At 29.1% G+C, this 18,903-nt stretch overlaps 1 protein-coding gene across 7 annotated transcripts in view; it reads right to left on the bottom strand.

Annotated features, from left to right (window-relative positions):
* The window catches only part of Sap130 (Sin3A-associated protein 130), a 35,176-nt gene extending 25,669 nt beyond the window's left edge, over positions 1-9,507 (bottom strand). For 2 of the 7 annotated variants that reach the window (XM_016052478.4, XM_016052481.4), the window contains exons 1-5: positions 9,204-9,455; positions 5,255-5,369; positions 3,783-3,969; positions 3,064-3,166; positions 1,451-1,489 (exon numbers count right to left, since the gene is read on the bottom strand). In XM_016052478.4, coding sequence (XP_015907964.1) covers positions 1,451-1,489; positions 3,064-3,166; positions 3,783-3,969; positions 5,255-5,313 — 388 coding nt within the window. In that variant the 5' untranslated portion in view covers positions 5,314-5,369; positions 9,204-9,455. Of the gene's footprint in view, positions 1-1,450; positions 1,490-3,063; positions 3,167-3,782; positions 3,970-5,254; positions 5,370-9,203 lie in introns of all 7 variants that reach the window. The other 5 variants (XM_016052480.4, XM_071177814.2, XM_016052479.4 and 2 more) reach the window with 5 other exon arrangements.
* Between the last annotated feature and the right edge of the window lie 9,396 nt (positions 9,508-18,903).

Below are 18,903 nucleotides of genomic sequence, written 5' to 3'. Positions count from 1 at the left end.
AGAAGAAATTAATTATAGAAATAAGTAACATATTTAACTAACAAAAGCAAAAATTAAATGAATTTCAATTATTATACAAATTTTTTTTTTTGATTTTAGTTTTTGCATTCTTTATATTTATTAAGAATATATTTTCATAAACAAAGGGCTCTTAAAGAGACTAAGTTAGCTTATCAACATCTAATGCCATATAAATTTTAACTATTTTTTTATAACAAATGAAATACATTGAACAAGAATACAATATAGTTTGTTGATAAATATTATTTTCTAGGAATTGATTTGTAATGAGCCTGCACCAGATATTTTGCAATTTTTTTTTCTCATCAACCATTTTTGGCACATTTCTACTGGTACTGCTTTCGTTACACATAAAAAAAATAATAATAAAATAAAATGGAATCAAATATCGTAATCCTATTAAATTCGAAGTTCTCTTGCATTATAGTCTGTTTTTAACATAGAATGAATGCATTTCATAAATAAAAAATGACAGATCTACATTAAATGTTATCTCAAAGAAACAGTTTTGTAACCCATATCCCGCAAATTTCATAAAAATATAGCAATATATAGCATAAAAAACTATTATTTACTGATGCAAAACAGGCATATTAAAAAAGATACAATGACAAACACATTAAATTTATAAAACATGTATCGTATCTCATTTCTTCCAAGTACCTTAAAATTATTCTAATCTTTAACCATTGTTTTAGCAGACGCAGCGCAATGAAAGAATGACTCACATTCATATGAAATCTTTTCACTCGCAATAGATTTACTTACATAATGCAGCAAGGTCAATATTCCAAACCTGGATCAAAACAATTTATTAACTAAAATTTATAGTCTAGCACCTAGCTGATATGTAAAGATTCTGTGCATCACTTCAAAATTAATTTGAACACTCTTATTCTGGCAATGTAGATAAATAAATAAAAGAAAAAAAAAAACAAGCAAACATTAGTGGGTATATGGGCAAAATTTACAGAGCAACACATAAACTTGGGAAAAAAGAAAAAAAAAAACATTAAGTTGAAACTTTTTCATTTCCCACTCTTTCAAATATCATTAGACCTATTTGCATGCACAAGTAAAATACAAACTTCAAATTGACAGTTATAAAAAAAACTTGAAAAATGAGTGCAGATGCATAACAAATCTGTACAGTTTTCTTCACAAAATTTCATTCAGACATCAAAAAACTTTAGCAAAAAATTATCTAACAAGTCAATGAGGTAAAAAAAAATATCAATCAGAAAAACGAACCAAGTAAATGAATCTATTTGAATAATTTTACAAAATATTTCATATTTTCTTATTTGTAAAAAGCTTGGCTTCAATGATAACAGTGAATAACAAAAAATATTTTTATTAGTGTACTACAAACATACATACAAAAAGAGAAAAGATTTGTTCAAAAAAAAAAAAAAAATAATTCACATACCTGTCCAACTGGATATATTACTGTTTTTAAAATCTGGACCTGTAAAAGTATACATTAATTCATAAAAAAAATTAAATATTTTCTATAAAAGGCAAGATAAAAAGTTGCCAGGTGGTGACTAAATAAAATAAAGTGGCCACAAAAAAAAATCATAATTTGAATTAAATATTGATGAAAAAAACTCCTCAAAGAGTAGGTTGAAGTTTAATTTTGTTTCTTTGTTGAAATATGAAAAGGGAGTAAAATGGCAGGTGCAGTATTTTATGTTTGGCACACTCAAATGACAATGAAGTGGAAAGGGGCAATGACCAAAAAAAAATTTTTTTTTTAATAAAAGTGCCTATGATTGAAAGATATGTTTTATATAAAAATAGAGTAATCGAAAAAGGAAAATAAAATGCAGATGATTAAAAAATATAATAAAGGAAGAATGAATACTGAAAGAATACTGAGATATATAAAGCTGAGGAAGCAGTTGCAGAAATTCTAACCATAACATTGCATGCAAGAGGCTTAATTTTCCAGAGTTAGTTATTCAACATAATAAACATAAGAAAAACAAAACTAAAATCAAAGTTATTACATATTCTTGATCCTTCTTTTAAAATTTTTTTTTTAGATATTTTATAATAATAATATTTTTTATCTTATAAAATTAAGATTTTTTTTTTAAAACTAAGAAAAATAATATACCCATACATATTTTAATAATTTAAAAGCCAAATTATTAAGGTACTTTTAATGCAAAAAGCGGCCACCCGATATAATCCCAACCCTTTATTTTTCTACACAAATATGCATTTATTTGTACAAAAACACATGAATAAATAATTAAAATAGACAGAAAAATGTAAATTACTGTTCACACACTCTTTTTGGCAGTTTGCTGAATTATTTTAGCTTTGGAGTGGAATCTGTTTTTTACATACTTCACTTCAACGCAGAAAATTTAAAAAAAAAATTGTTAATAATAGTTTTGCACATAAAATTCAATAAAATCTGTACTTAAAAAATATTTATACCTTTATTTTAATCATAAAACTGTTATTTGTGAATTCATAACACACATATATATATTTTAAAAAAGTTGAATTTGTTTTCAAAACATTACTATTTAATTTAAATTCAAGAATAATGTACATTCAAATGTTTTTTGATAAATATCAAAGTTTATTTTCATTATATTATGATATTTGTAAGAAAAAGGCAAAATTAGGCAGAATTTTTCAAGTTGTCTCATATTTTTCATATTATTTGGTCAAAACACACACTATAGGTTTATTACATTGTATTTGAAGCATAACTACCCTTGTTATACAACAACTACGAACATTATTAGGGAAATATAAAATTTGGCTAAAAAAATTACTAAAATGATAGTCAAAAGAATATTATAGCATATAAAGAATATAGAAATCATAAAACAGACTAAAATCGTAAGTTTTTTACCAAAAGAGAACTACGAACCGTTTTATAAAATTAAAAACTAATGACATTTGCATAATTTAAAATAGAAACCGATTAATAAAATTAAAAATAAATTAAGCACTGATAAAAATGTAATGTTTTCCTTAATTTAAAAATCAAAGTCTATAAAAAAAAAATCAAATCACCTTGTTTTCCAGTGAAGTGTTGTCCTGAAGAACTTTGAGATCCAACAACTGGTCCCATAACTTGACCCTGAGGTCTCGGTCCAGGTGTTCGGAAATACAGAGTCTAAAGTAAATTTACAAATTGGCATTAGCAAAGAAGAATATTACATAAACAATACTTTTTAATTAAAAAAAAATATATTTTTTTTAAACTGATAATTATAAAAACTAATAAAAATTTTGAAAACAGAATATTGATTAAAAACATGTCATTGCAAACAAGGTCCAGGTGTTAGGAATACAGTCAACAGTAAATTTACAAATTGGCATTAGCAAAGAAGAATATTACATAAACAATACTTTTTAATTAAAAAAATATAAAATATTTTTTAAACTGATAATTATAATAACTAATAAAAATTTTGAAAACAGAAAATTGATTAAAAACATGTCATTGCAAACTAGGTCCAGGTGTTAGGAATACAGAGTCTACAGTAAATTTACAAATTGGCATTAGCAAAGAAGAATATTACATAAACAATACTGTTTAATTAAAAAATATATAAAATATTTTTTAAACTGAGAATAATAATAACTAATAAAAATTGTGAAAGCAGAAAATTGATTAAAAACTGTCATTGCAAACTAGACATCCTCTCATTTTATAAGTTCTCAGTTTTAATAAAAAGAAAAATTCACTAGCACAGATCAGTAAAATGATATCAATGAGATATAGTTACCATTAAACCAGTCTTTTGAGCTTCAAGGTGTGGTCTTAGAGCCAAAGGCTGCGTTGTAAGGCCTGAACTTGAACTAGAGAAGGTAGAAGTAGGTGCAGGAGTTCGTGCTGCAACTAAATTGATAGGTTGAGTGTGATCATTATCTTCATGATCTCCTGACTTACTATCTGCTTTCTGATTATTCATACTAATAAAGAAAACAATTTGAAATGTAAACAAATATAAGGCTAATTAAAAGTAGAATGTATTCTAAGTATGAAATTCAATCTAATGCTAATATTTATTATAATACATTTTGAGTATTTATTGTCTAATGCATTCTTATTACTGCCCTATACATTTTCAAATATTCCTGCTCTTGCCCTATATATTCATATATTTATCTTGCACAAAAATGTACCAAGACCAAATTAATTCTACCATACTTTTACTTAACTAACTATATCTTTATACTTATTCACTCATGTTATTCTCAAGCAGTATTACTGAATGCTTACAGTAAATATCTATAAATGAGGAATTTTTTTTTAGTACAGATGCTCTAACATTATAAGACAGAAATGGAAAGTAAAAAAAATAAAAAATAAATAAAAAATGTTAATTTTGAGTTGCGAAAGTTTTTTGATGCAGTGACACAGCTGATGCAGGCTTCAAAGTTTCAAAATAAAATTTACGGCTACATTTTACAAAAAAATATAATAAAATTATAAATAAATTTAAGAATGCAGGTGTGCAATTTCATTTCATATATATACCGGTGAGAAATTTTGGAACTAGGAATTTCTTACTTCAGAAATAGATAACTCAAAATGAAAATATAGGTAGTTAGAAACAAAAATGATAATTTTAGTACAGTACAGAACCCGTTATCCGGAAAACAGAAAACCGGAACGAAATTCGATAAATTTTCCCGCTATTTTTAAAAAAAAAATTTTTTTCCTCATAAGATTTTAGGATTTTTCTTTCTTTTTTGAAAGATGTTTACCTTACCATCATTTTAGAAATAATCATTAGTGTATTACTTCATCGTGTTTTCTTCTTTTTAAGATTATTTCTAAATATTTTTCTATTTTTAGTTGGGTTTAACAATAAAAAAACGGCTTTTTGTAGCGATTCAGAAAACCGGAAAAATCAGTTATCCGGAATAGCGATGGTCCCGATCGTTCCGGATAATCGGTTCCCTACTGTACAATAATAAATCACTTCAAAAATAAATTGTGTATAATCTATACACTAAAGAATAAATGTATACAAAAGTAAATAACAAAAATGTAATACGTAGTATAATCTGGAAACAACAATCATCAAAATAAAAAGAAATCAAATTATTACTTATAGAAAATTGACATTTTTAAAAGTACTTTAAATTTTGAAAAATATAATAAAGGAAAAACAATTTTTTTTTGCTGCAATTTGAAACATAAGAAAAAAAAATTACTAGTGAAAAATGTTGATAAGTTTATCTTTAATACCTTGGGCATGAACATGTGATCAATGAATGCCTCACTAGTTGCCTCGGCCAGCATGGCATAAATGAATGCCTGCAGCTCACTAATTCAGGAAGACGTGCCTCTATTATGAGCTACACTACAAAGTCAAATACTTAGATATTAAAATCCACTGTCTAAGTATACCATCTATATTAGCTACATTATTAAAATTGCTCTATGCCTATGCTTAACGTGTTAACACCACTTAGCAATAAGGAAATGGGCATATAAAGAAAAAATTTTGATAGCAAAAATTCTGAATTTCCATTTCATAAGATGACCAAAAGTCAAATAAGAATGACACAATTTTACTAGTATTATTAATTCAAATAAAAAAAATTTATAAAAAAGATCTATTAATTTAAAACCTGCTATTAATCCTACAATCTATTAATTTAAAATATGCACTTGTATTCATAGAAAGTAGGCTGTCATACACAAAAACCAAGATAAAAAGATAAAATTCAAGATAAAACTTTTTTGTAGCAAGAAAACTATCAACTACAAGCCTTGAACACACAATTCAAATTTTTATTTATTAATTGCATCATAATACAGCAACTAGTAGAAAACAACAATTCTAAAATGCATAGATTTATAAAAAGAAAAAAAAAATTAAAGAAATGTAATTCAAAATAAAAAGACACTATAAAAACAAAGTATTATTCAAAGCCAATATTATACAATTTAAAACAAAGTAATATTCATTATATCAAAGTAATATTCATTTCAATAGTAATCAGGATAAGTAGAAAAATTTGAACATTGAAGAGGATACTCCTTGGTTAAAAACTTTGTTCACTTCAAAATTATAAAAATTTGATAAAAAAAATAATAATAAAAAAAAAAAAAAAATTAAAAAACAGCATAAGTTTTATAATAACATATAAATCATTTAGTTTAATATTCTAGAGAGTGTTAAGGATTTTACATCAATATAAAATTAAAAAATGCTTTAGATAATTTGCCTCACTTTAAAAGAAATCTTTAAAAAATAAATAAATAAAAAAAAACCTAGATAAATGTGCCAACAACACACTTTTGAAAATAAAACATAAGTTTTTAGATAGGCTTAATAACAATGCCAATAATATTATACCTACAACAGATGACACAAAGGGAGCTAGTGTGAACATGGGGCAAATATAGACAGAAATAATTCTGCTATTCATTATTAAAAATTTTTAATGAAAATATAGGCAAACTTATGAAAATATTTTGCACATTTATATGCAATTACATGGCACACTTTAATGTTTAAAGCTTTATGGTAAAAAAAGTAAATACTGAAATTAGTTATTATATGTTGCTGATGAAAACTATTTTTATTGTTTATTAATATGTTTATGGTATATTCATTTAATGGTCACTTTTGATTTGCATTTTTTGAAATAACCAATAATACGCTAGGAAATTTTTTTACTTAGTAAAATTTTACTTTACTAGGAAATTATCTTAGATAAGAGAGACTTTATACAGTATTTAATTTATTTATATATAACTTTTTGGGTATTTTTTAAAAGCAACAATAGATTTATTGTAGACAAAACTTTAAAAAAAAAAATTCAAAAAAAGTATAAGTTTAATTTAGTTAATTAAAAAAGGAGATACAAGTTTAAAATATAATTAAAAGGGATACTAGGTAATTTAAAATAAAGAAGTGTATATTGTTCAGAAAAACCAATAAGAAATTTTATGTATATTTCCATATCTTGTATTTATAAGCAGATTTCATCTGAATGAAGAAGCAAATTTATTTCCTTGTCATTGGGTACATGGAAGTAAATGTTACAACTTTTAAATTGCATAAATACTATGAATTCAAATAGATATTTTAAGGTATAATATTACTAAATAATACATGCTTCACAGTTACAATTTAATCTTTATATGGCATTTTTTATCATTAACAAACAATAGATTATATAGTCAGTTTTATAACTTTCTTGCACTGGTCCCATATTATGAGGCTATTATAGACAAAACAACTAAAATTTATAAAAAAGGTTTATGTTGATCTGACTTATGTATCATTCAAAATGCAGATACAAGATTAAATTATAAGAGATAATCAATAATAGCTGTAATAATAGCTGAAATAATAGCTGAAAATAAAAGCTGTGTATATTTTTCTAAAAAAAAAAAGAAATTTTTATTAACTATATTTCCTTGTTACTCTTTATACAGCAGTAAATATTTCAGCCTAAATGTCAGAAATACTATGAATTTAATAAGATATTTTATGGTTTCATATTTTGGAATATTTGTTTCTTTCAATGAGATTTAAAATATCTTAAACTGAATTGATATAGAGAGGACATACAAACAGAAAATCAATCTCGTCTACTTTGCTATTTTTTGATTTTAGACTAGATAAATTTTCATCTTAACAAGATTAGGTTTCTTATTCTATGCATCTAATTAACAAGTGCAAGTTTTCAATGTTTGATAATTTTACTTTATAATTCAAGTTAAAAAATATCTAATTGAAATTTTAAAAAAAATCATGCGCTTTTCCAGACATTGGTACCTATTTAGGCATCATGAGTACTTTGTGTCAAGTACTAATGTAATATACAATACGAAACAAAGAGTACTTAGCAAAAAAAAAAATCATAATAACATGTTAATTTTCAAACATTTACTAGATGATTTGGCATTATCTAACTATGTAACTAAGCATTTCAGATTATATTATTCACACAAATGATTAAATGATAAGACTTTTAAAGCCAGACTAAGAATAATAAATACTAATTAAGTATAAACAAAAAAAAGTTTTTTTTTACGTGAAACAACACAACAAGCTAAAAGAATTAGATAATGCATAGGAACTGTACCTAATACTGAAATTGGTCATAATAACTTGATAGAAGAAAGAAATATAGTTAAATAGACATTAAAATTTAAGTCAGTCATAATGATTTGTAACAAAATGAAAAAATTAATCTTTAAAATAACATCAATTTACAAACTCTACATTAACAGGCTGGAAGATGTATAAAATATTAGTAGAATTGCTGTAGAACAAGATAAGTATAATTACTTGAATTAATTCAAGTAATTATCTTGTAATTCATTACTTGATGCAATCATATAATGGTTTATTTAACTCAACATTCAAATTAATATATAATACCATTAGGTATCCACAATTTTTTATGCTGCTTATATTTTAAAATTCAGAATACCTGGGTTATATAATGGTTAAAAGAAATACTAGGTAAATCAAAATAAAGTTGTGTACATTTTCACCAAATAACTATCACATAGCTACAGGGTAGGTATGTAAAAAGTTTTTTTCTCTAAAACCACAATTTAATTATTCTGCTACATACTTATGATTCCTCTTTACAAAGTCGGACTTTTTTTGAATAATTAATTCTCAGTTAGCCATATATGGCTGCTACAGGAAATTTAGAAAAATAAATAACTTAACAGCCTTCTTTGAAACAGTAAGAGAAGTTAGAAACAATTGTTCAAATTAAAACAATAATCCGCATATGTTTAAGTCTGAATTTCTAACTTACGATGATAATAAACGCAATGTTAGTTACCGATTCTTATTCACAGGACTATAAAACTTATAATTTAAACTATACCAATCTAGAGACTTGAAGTTAGCTCAGATTTTTAATATTGCATTATCTCCAGGCATTTGACAGACAAAATTTAAATGCGTTTGTTTTTAAAGTAGGTTAAACTTAAAAATGTAACGAGAATAAGATCAATAACAATTATCGAATAAAAATATACGTAGAAAAACTAGTTGGTAAGTAAAAACAGGAATAGCATCATAATTGAAATCAGAAATATTGACAATTAAAAAAATGCTTATTTGAAGTTTTTAAAATGACCAACAAACTTTACGACTAAACAAGTTAGTGTAACAGCTGATGGGTTATAAAAAATGACGTGAAATGTTTCTTACTTTGATTATCGTCTACAGTTTGATTTATAATCATGGATCATTTAAAGCAAATATACAATTTCAAAGCATAATTATTCGTTTAATCTCGCTTGAAATCAACAAAATATGTTTTAGCATAAAATAGTTGATGGAATCACATTTTCCATCATAATCACTAAAATTAAAGACTAATAACTTCATCAAACAAGCTCCGAGAGCGATTCTCATACGCAACAACACAAAAACAAAATCAAGACATCAAAAATTCCTCCCTTGGGAGAAATATTTTTTTTTAAACCGCTAGTACTGCGCATGAGCAAAAAAACGTCAGAAGCCAATACTAATGCCAACTTTGAAAAAAATCCTTTCTATAATCCAGATGCAAAATTTTCTTAATTTTAATCTTAATCGCTTCATACTCAACGCACATCTGCTCGCGTATGCTAAATAAGAATGAGTGAAAAGCAGAAAAAAGAAATTGAATGCACAAACAAAATTTATCTGCTACGTCCGATTACCACAGACATGTGCGTAAAAGTTCATAAGCTACATTTAAGATGAACATCTCGTGCATATTTGAAACGCATATAGTAAGAATGCTCAATAAAACTTGATATAGAAACCGTCTTCATTGTATGCGATTCAAGCACTTCTGATAGAACTTCTGAGTACTTGAATAGTATGTTTGTCTCGGGAAAATATCTTTCTCCAATCAGATTATAATATTTTCTCTGGGGTGATCCGACTGTAAGCGTGAATCGCATGCAATGAAATGGCATTATTAGGATCATTCCTACTGCATGCGGTTCATGCATCTCCATTCACCGACAAGGAGGAAGGAGAATTTATTGGTGAAATATATTGTCCCACGAACAACTCACCAATAAGATTCTCCTTTTCCTTTATCGGCAATCGAAAGTCGAAAGGGAGAGAATCTCATACAGTGTGAACAATCTTAAAGTGAGCAAATTGAGAGGACCGTTTTCACTGTATTGTCGATCAAAATGAGCTGCAAATGGCGTGAAGCAGAACTCTCTACCTATGGCAACATTTCCCATGCTTTCATCATTAGCGCGTGGAGAGTCATTTTAGATGGAAGTACGTCTGTTTCTTTCTTAATTTTCAGATAGATTAAAAATTTTCAAGTTAGGAAACTATATGGAACTAAAAACTACATTGAACATAGTTCGAAAAGAAAGCATTGTGAAAATTAAAAAAAGATATTTATGACAATTAAATACGAAAAATATTAAGAAAGGAGAAAGTATTGTAGAACATTCCTATACAACTGAAGAGAGGAGTAGAGGGTCGGGGCTTTAAGACATATAATTGGTATTCTCCCCAGATGGCGTATTCGAGTGTTGCGATCGCGTAAATGGCTTCCCATCACATTTGGGAAGAAAATAGGATACTGAATAGTTCCTTAAATTGGAAATTGCCATACATTTAAAGTTTTTAATATTTTTAAAACTATATTTCACAGAGAGGTCACGTCATATAGGATTGAAATTCAAAATTTAAAAACACCTCCGCCATTGGGTTCGCTAATCTTGAGAAAGTGAAATTCGTAAAAAGCCCATGCATGTTTAGACGTCCCTTTGGTAAACAATAAAAAAAGATGCCACACATTTTTAAAATATGCGAAAGATACAAGGTGGAAAATATAATAGAGTAAGTTCATTCATCGCATTTGTACAAAGCTCTCAAGAGATTAGATTGTTCAATTTTTTTTTCGTTGAGTGGAAGGCAGGTAATGCTTGTCTCCATTTTGTTACATTATGTAATATTTTTATTATTATTTATAATTGTACATCTACATATTTTTTCAATCTGTTAAAATTTGATGTTTTTTTTAAAATTTGGGAGTGCATGTTTTTACTTTTTATTTTTGCCAGGAGGTGACTATGAATATTATTATATATAATATTTATTGAGAAAATGATAGTGCAGGAAATAGCTGTCTGTGGCTACTTAACCTTAAAAAACCAGTTTAGGGAATATCGAACAATAGTCTTTTAATCCTGAAAAAAAAGCCCCACACGCACCATTGTAGGGAATACTGGGTAAGCGAACATCAGACAAAGACCCTTTTTATTACAAAAAAATATCCATGTAGGGAATATAGGGCATTATATTCCCTTACAGCAATACGTGCATAATTATCAGATTGTCTAGAAGATGTGATTCTTTTCACTGATAACTGAATTAATTGGACTAATAACTCAGCAGAAAAGCTTGAACCTTACCTAGCACTCAGATATATTTTTTTCTTCCTTTCTTTAAAGTTAAGATAATCACTGATATACCTTACGCAAATCACCCTCTGCCTCTCAACTGCGTGAAAAATGATCTATAATGATCAATAAAATAATCTATACTGACTGTGAGAATAATTACAAAAAGTGACAAACTCAGAGCGAATAAATGCTCTTGAATGAATATTTGAAATGAGAAAAGAAATGTTGGATTTTCCGCTTTTAAAATTCCGATTTCTGTAGAAAATTTGTCTTTGAAAAGTGAAGATAGGACTTTCTCGGTCTTTTTCATCTGTATAGTAAAAATTAAGGAAAAGAAAAAAAAGTTTCCATTTGCATAAAGAAAAAGAAACTCCGATATTTTCAGAGATATATCTCTCCTTACCAAAAATTTTATAAAATTATTTTAACTTACTTTTCAGGTTTCCCTTCGGTCATCTTTCTAATTTTTAACATTATGGAAATTTTCCTTACCCTTACACTTACTAATTTTAATGAATCACCAAATACTTTTATGGGTGACATGATCTAGTTAACCAGGATAAATCCAATTTGTAAATGAAATTAACGAGCTCTAAGCAAAAAACCCTTATAATTTCTATGTTTATTTACCAGTTTAAAACTGAAATGCCATAAACAAGCAATAGCTTTAAAAAGTATTTGACCTAGCAGATTAATACCTCTTTACTTAGTGAATTATGTTTAAGTTTAAATGGAAGCATACAAAAATAAAAACTGATATTCGCCTTGCTTGTGAGCGTTTAAAAATACTCCAAGCAAGAAAAACGGAATCAGCTGAAAAACTGAGAAGACTGATAGCAGATTATATAAACGAAGAAAAATTTCTGAAGGCAAAAATAAATGTTCAAACTGTTCTCAGGCATGAAGCAACAGTAGAAGCTATGGAGATGTTGGAAATGTTTTGCCACCAATTTCTGGATAGATTCGGCGTATTTGAAGAGAAAAAAAAAGTTGATCCATGTCTTGTTCAAACTATTACCAGCTTGATATGGGTGGCGCCATACTTGCAAAACGAAGTGAAGGAATTCAAAACAATCAATAAACATTTATCTCACAAGTACGGTCGTAAATTCGTACTATCAAGTTTGAAAAACAAGCAGAAAACAGTACATCCCGATTTAATCCAAAAAGTAAATTTGTTGATCTCACCAGAAGATAAAGTTAATAAGTGTCTCCGAGATATTGCAGAAAAATACGATATCTCAAACGAAAAAACGAAGGCTTTGAACAAATATTTGATGGAAAGCAACTCTGAGGAAAAAGCAAGTTATATGAAACTCTTACCCTCATTAAAAGAACTTTTTCATACCGATTTCAAAAGCTCACAAAATACTCAGAGTGAACTTGGAGATATTACAAATGGGTATACCATAGAATCCATGAAAGCTAAAATTCGATCATCTTGTTTTTTGGAAAAAATAGCGCCTCAAAATATTGATAGCACCAAAATGCAGGAAAAGGGAATTTATGATGAGAATTTATGTTCCGTTTTAGATCCAATTGATTTAGAGGGTTATGTAAGTGAAGCAGAAAACGGATTAAATTCAGTAAAAAACTCGCCTAAAGTGAGAAAGTGTAAGTCATATGTAGCCGGTATTCAGTATGAAACCCTTTACCCTGACAAAAGAGAACTGGGCTTAGAGAACTTTGATACTGAACTAAAAACAATTACAAAAAGTGAAAATAATGTATCAGATTCTTTTTGTGATGTTAAACACATAATATGTAACCAGTGCAGCCGTTGTATTGAGGAATTACCGCCGTCCTACAGCGCTGTTGTATGTGTGGATACATCAGAAAATTTAGAGCCAAAAACGGAAGATACGATGGTATTTCCATCCTGCCCAGACCAAAGTTCAGATGAAATGATTAAAGAATTTACAGATATGAAACTGTCTCATTGACGAACATGAAAATTTGCAATTTTAAAGATGATAATTCTATAATCTGTTACATTAAAAGCGTAAAACGCTTCTTCAAATATAAGTGGTTCTTCCTTTTCTGTAGCTCTACAGCCTGTCGTAGGCCACGGCTATTTCCAAAAGTTTTTTTCCCTATCGGGGATTATCCCCTGCCACAGCTATTAGTGGTTATTTAAACAAAATTGAACAGATACCAGTTAAAGAAAAATTGATTATAGCGGTACGACCATTATGATGTGTGCATATCAGAATATATTAAGATATTTCGTAATCTTTGCTCTTAATGCACATTTTTAGACTTACAGTCAAAAATGAATTCGAGATAGTATATACATTTGAGGTCACAAATTTATATTTTATAACGGAAAAAATAATAATGTTATCAGATTATTAAGGTATTAATAAACCATTATTGAGGTAGGCGAGATTGAAATAATAAAAACCGATTTGATTGCGTGATAAAAATCGTGCGTGATGTTTTTACTTTTTCATCAGTTTCTTCTAGTGATTAAACAGATTTAGATGTTATTAATTTTGCATTCCTCGTTAATAGTTCTTGCAATTTTAATTTTTTTCCTTTCCTCTTGGTTTAAATAAAAGCTTATGTTACATGTGCATTTTTTGACTTCATTTTTCTTTGTTGCAAAGATTTTAAAAATAAATGTTAAGGTTGGTCGTCGTACAGAACACTTTGTATAATTTTGAAATGTTTTAATGCGCTTATGTTTAGTACATAAATTATTTATTATAAAAGCGGAAAAAATATATAAAAAACATTTTTCAAATAAACATAATATTTTTAGTAGATAACACTGGGGAATTATTTTTTTATGCATATGAACAAAAATGAAGAAAAAATATAATGAGCAAAAATGATATGAAAAAAGAAAAAACCAGCATAAATAAATAAGTGGCATTCGTTCATTGAATTCTATCACAAAAAAATTTCTGGATGGAGAGTAATGTGGCGTAATTACCACTATAAATATTATATATCAATTCACTAGTATACAGGGTGGTCCCGAATTCATGGTACAAACTTTAATGGTAGGTACAGGACATTGTAACAATGATTTATTGTATAGGAATGTATAGTCGCAAGTGACGCAGTGAGGCGTAAACAGGAGAAATAACGGCCGAAAGGAAAAACAAAGATTTTATTGAAAGTGTTGTTGACAAGTGTCATGTTTACAGTAAGTGTTCAAAATTGCGTCCACCAGAAGCGATACATGCTTGACAGCGTCGGTGGAGCGATTGGCGTACACGTTCAAAGATGCCTGGTATTTCACGCACACCTGCAGCAGCTACAGATATGCGAGCGACGAGATCCTCATCTGAGTCAACTGGAGTCTCATAAACAAGATGCTTTAGATGCCCCCATAAAGAGTGATCGAGGCTCGATAAATCGGGAGATCGGGGTGGCCAAGGGATTGGTCCACCACGCCCAATCCATCGAGAACCAAACGTGGCATTCAGGTAATTCCGTACATCAATGCTGAAGTGTGCTGGCCCCCCATCGTGCTGAAACCACATGCGGTTACGAATGGCGATCGGAACATCATGCAGCAGTTGTGGTAACACTTCTTTCAGAAAAATAAGATAGCTTCCGCCACTGAGTCTCGTGGGTAGTAAGTATGGGCCAATCAAAACGTCGTTCACAATACCAGCCCACACATTAATACAGAAACGTTGTTGAAACGCATGTGGACGCGTTGCATGCGGATTATCTGCCCACACATGGGAATTGTGCGCATTAAAGACACCCTCGCGTGAAAATGTCGCTTCATCTGTAAATAGCACATCACCTACGAAATCCGGCTGCAACGCACATTGCTGCATCACCCACAGGCAGAAGTTCACGCGGAGAGGATAATCTGCCAGATTCAATGCTTGTACTTTCTGAAAATGGAAGGGGTGTAAGCGATTTTCGTTTAACACTTTGCATACAGTCTGATGACTCACACTTACGTCACGCGCAACAGTTCTTGTGCTTGACTCGGATCTATCAGCCACAATGTTCAAGATGCTTTCTTTCAGCCTTGGAGTGCGTACAGCTCTTAATCGACCAGCGTCATGTCTATTGACGTCGAACGCACCTGTTTCACAAAGTTGAGAATGTAACCGTTGAAAAATTCTATGATCCGGCATTCGTCGATCAGGATACTCCCCGCGATACATTCGTAACGCAGCTCTGCCGTTACCATTTGCACGGCCGTACATGTAATGCATGTCTGCTTTTTCTGCATACGTAAAGTCACCCATCGTCTACGGCAGCACAATTGTGAATGGCGCTTTTCCCTACTGCGATGCATCATTTTCAACGGCGGCTAGACATCTACTGCCCTCTATCGGCAATGATACCAACCGATCACTCCATTTCTCTTTCCTTTTATTTCCCCTGTTTACGCCTCACCGCGTCACTTGCGACTATACATTCCTATACAATAAATCATTGTTACAATGTCCTGTACCTACCATTAAAGTTTGTACCATGAATTCGGGACCACCCTGTATAAGACTTGTTGACTTATTTTATTTCGAATTACGTTTAGATTGATGAAGGTTGACTTAATCGATAATTATATTCTCTCCTTTATTTATATCTTTATATTAGTTGCACAAGAAACCTTACTTTGGCACAAAGTTGCCCAATACTTGTATCGTTTAAATTATTATTATTGGAATCATTTTGATATTTATTTCAACTTCTAATAGATATGAATTTGGGTGAGCACAAAATCACAAGTAAACCTTACCATTGGTTACTTGCCAAATTTGATTATATTTAGTTATTTTTGCATTAGATTATGTGGACTAACGGAGGTGATTAAAGGTGATTGTTAAAATAGACCTAATTTCGAGTTCACGTAAGAGAAATAAATACAAGTGTAAGCGATTATCTCTAAATTACATTTATTGTAATTAACAAGCATATAATTAGATAATTATCATGAGAAAATAATTGTCAAGAATCGCTTGTCTTACAGTTTCTGATTGATGTCGGTGCATTCGTATCCGAGAGAAAATTTACATGTTATGGCAATTGCTGAACAATGAAGAACCAGATACCTTTGGCTGTTATAAACATGAAGTAGACTTGTTTTTTATTTGACAGCGTTTGCTAGTATATTGTTTATTTATCCTTTGTTTATCGGTGTTTACTTAAAATATGAATTTAACAATTATTCCTAATATAATCTGTTTTATTATTAGATTCTTCTGATTATTTTTTTTAAAAAAAAGACTTAAAATTAAAAGTGGTGTTCCTTTATTCTATTATAAAATAAACTTATAATACTACCATTTTACTATTATTCAGAGTAAATAAGTTTTATTTATTTTATAATAATTAATATTTACTTAATAGTTATATCTTATTTCAAAACCGGCCTTGAACTGCATACCCAATTCTGATTTTACCTCTATCAATATGTTCACCGCTTAATATCGAACAATGTTCGCCATTTAATATTGAAGCCAAACCTGAAAACAAGGGAACTCCTGGATTAAGCATTGGAATAAACTAGCTTGGTGAAGAACTTTTTGATGGAACCTACCCTCATTTGTGTTGCATGGGAAGGAAAACCAAGAAAATTTTCTATGGTTAGCTCGACGGCAAGGATATTCTAACCTAATGATCCATCTACCACTGAGGATATTTTACGACAGCCCTATGGTAGGTGCGAGCTAGGAGCAGAATCCGTATCTACCGGCCATTGCTGGGATTCGAACCTGGGGCACCTCATTCTAAGGCGAACACTCTATTTCCTGGGCCACCGCGGCTCACTTAAAAGTTATGTATTCTTTAATTTTTGTTTTATAGCCGTCGCTGAACATCCAACCTAATTTAGGGTGTACGGCTACTAATGTTCGACTCCGTAGTCTTGTGATTTTGAACTCAATCTAGAAAACAAGGGAACTCCTGGAGGAAGAATTGGGAGAAATTTTGCCTTCGTGGAGGACTTTTTGATGGAACTAACCCGCATTTGAGTAGCATGGAGAGGAAAACCATGAAAACCTTCCACTGGCTAACCTGACAGCAAGTTGACTCTAACCCATGATCCGTCTAACGCTGAATATATTTTACGTCAGTACTGTGGTCGGTGCGACCCAGGTTTCTGCGACCAGCTACAGCTGGGATCGAACCTGGGTCACCTCATTGGGAAGCGAGTGCACTATCTCCTGAGTCACCACTGTTCACTCCTGAGCCACCACTTCATGCTAAAAATGTATTTAAAATTGCAAAGAAATGGTAGGAATGAACGTTTCGCATAACTGCTTAAAAATCTCTTTGGCGAAATATATTTAATAAGTTTAAAAATAAATTTGTGAATAAAATTGCATAAGTAACCGAGAAAATAGACCAGGTTCAAATTTAATCTAAATAGAATCTGCAATCGGTAACTTATCTGTGTTTAAACTTTTCTAATTTCATAATTTTAAATTTTGATGTAAGTATCTGTTAGTAGTCAAGAAATTAATTAATTGCGAGGGATAACAAATCGGGAAAGGTGAACTCCTACTTTACTTAAAATCACTTCTCAGAAAATTATTTGCTATTTTTATTATTTTTTAATCCAACATGTATTATAATTTTTTTTCTCTAAATAATCCGTGTTTCTTTTTATTCACTAATAACTGTGTTAAAAAATATTTCAGTCTTAAAATTAAGAAAATAATTTTAGTAACTTTATATGGTAGGTTTATTATTTTTATTTTTTATAATCCTTCAAAGAAAACGTATGATTAAAATTTTTTATCTTTTAATCAGAAAAGGAAAGTTAATAAAAATGAATCGCTAAGTTTTTTTCACTTTTTAAGAACAGAAACAGTTAGTTACATATTAATTATCATGTTTTATTTTATTTTTGGCTTTATTTTCTACATTTTTTAAAAGTTGATATCTATTTTTTTTATATTTGCATATCACAATTTTTATATTTTTCCTCTTAATGCTATTTAGTTACAACCTTACAATGTAGATGGCAGTCACGATCCAGTTGAAAATGATTCAAGCGACTTATTTTTGTTCCATAAAATGTCAGTTAAAGTGAATCAGTATGCCTGCTTTTTCTTAAATTAAACGATTTGTGTTTTAAATGAAATAATTAAGGTTTTAAATTTAATTATAAGTGTCTTAAATTAAATAATTACTGTTTAGTTCAAAATAAAAAAGCATGGATTTATTCATAATATGTGTTTACGGAATGATTTCTTAATTTTCCTCCTCCATTCATAACCCAATACCAGGGATAAAAAAAAAAAAAAATAAAAAAAAAAATAAATTAAAGAAACTGGATTTAGGTAAAAATTATTGAAAGGACAAATTTTGGGGAAGGGGGAAGCAAATACATTCATCGATAAAGAGGAATGTAAAACAAAAGAATTTATCAGAGTTATTTTATAACAGGTGTTAAGAGTAACAAAGTATAGTAATAAATATAATTTATAGTCACCCCTGTTTTAAAAAAGATATTATTATTGCTATACTATAAAATTTTTTTTTATAAATGATATTATTGC

Source organism: Parasteatoda tepidariorum, chromosome 2 (assembly GCF_982258835.1).
Source record: "Parasteatoda tepidariorum strain Cologne lab strain chromosome 2, Ptep-v5.0, whole genome shotgun sequence".
NCBI lineage: Eukaryota > Metazoa > Arthropoda > Arachnida > Araneae > Theridiidae > Parasteatoda > Parasteatoda tepidariorum.
The sequence above is the reverse complement of the archived record's forward strand: the minus strand, read 5'-3'. Positions and strand labels throughout refer to the sequence as shown.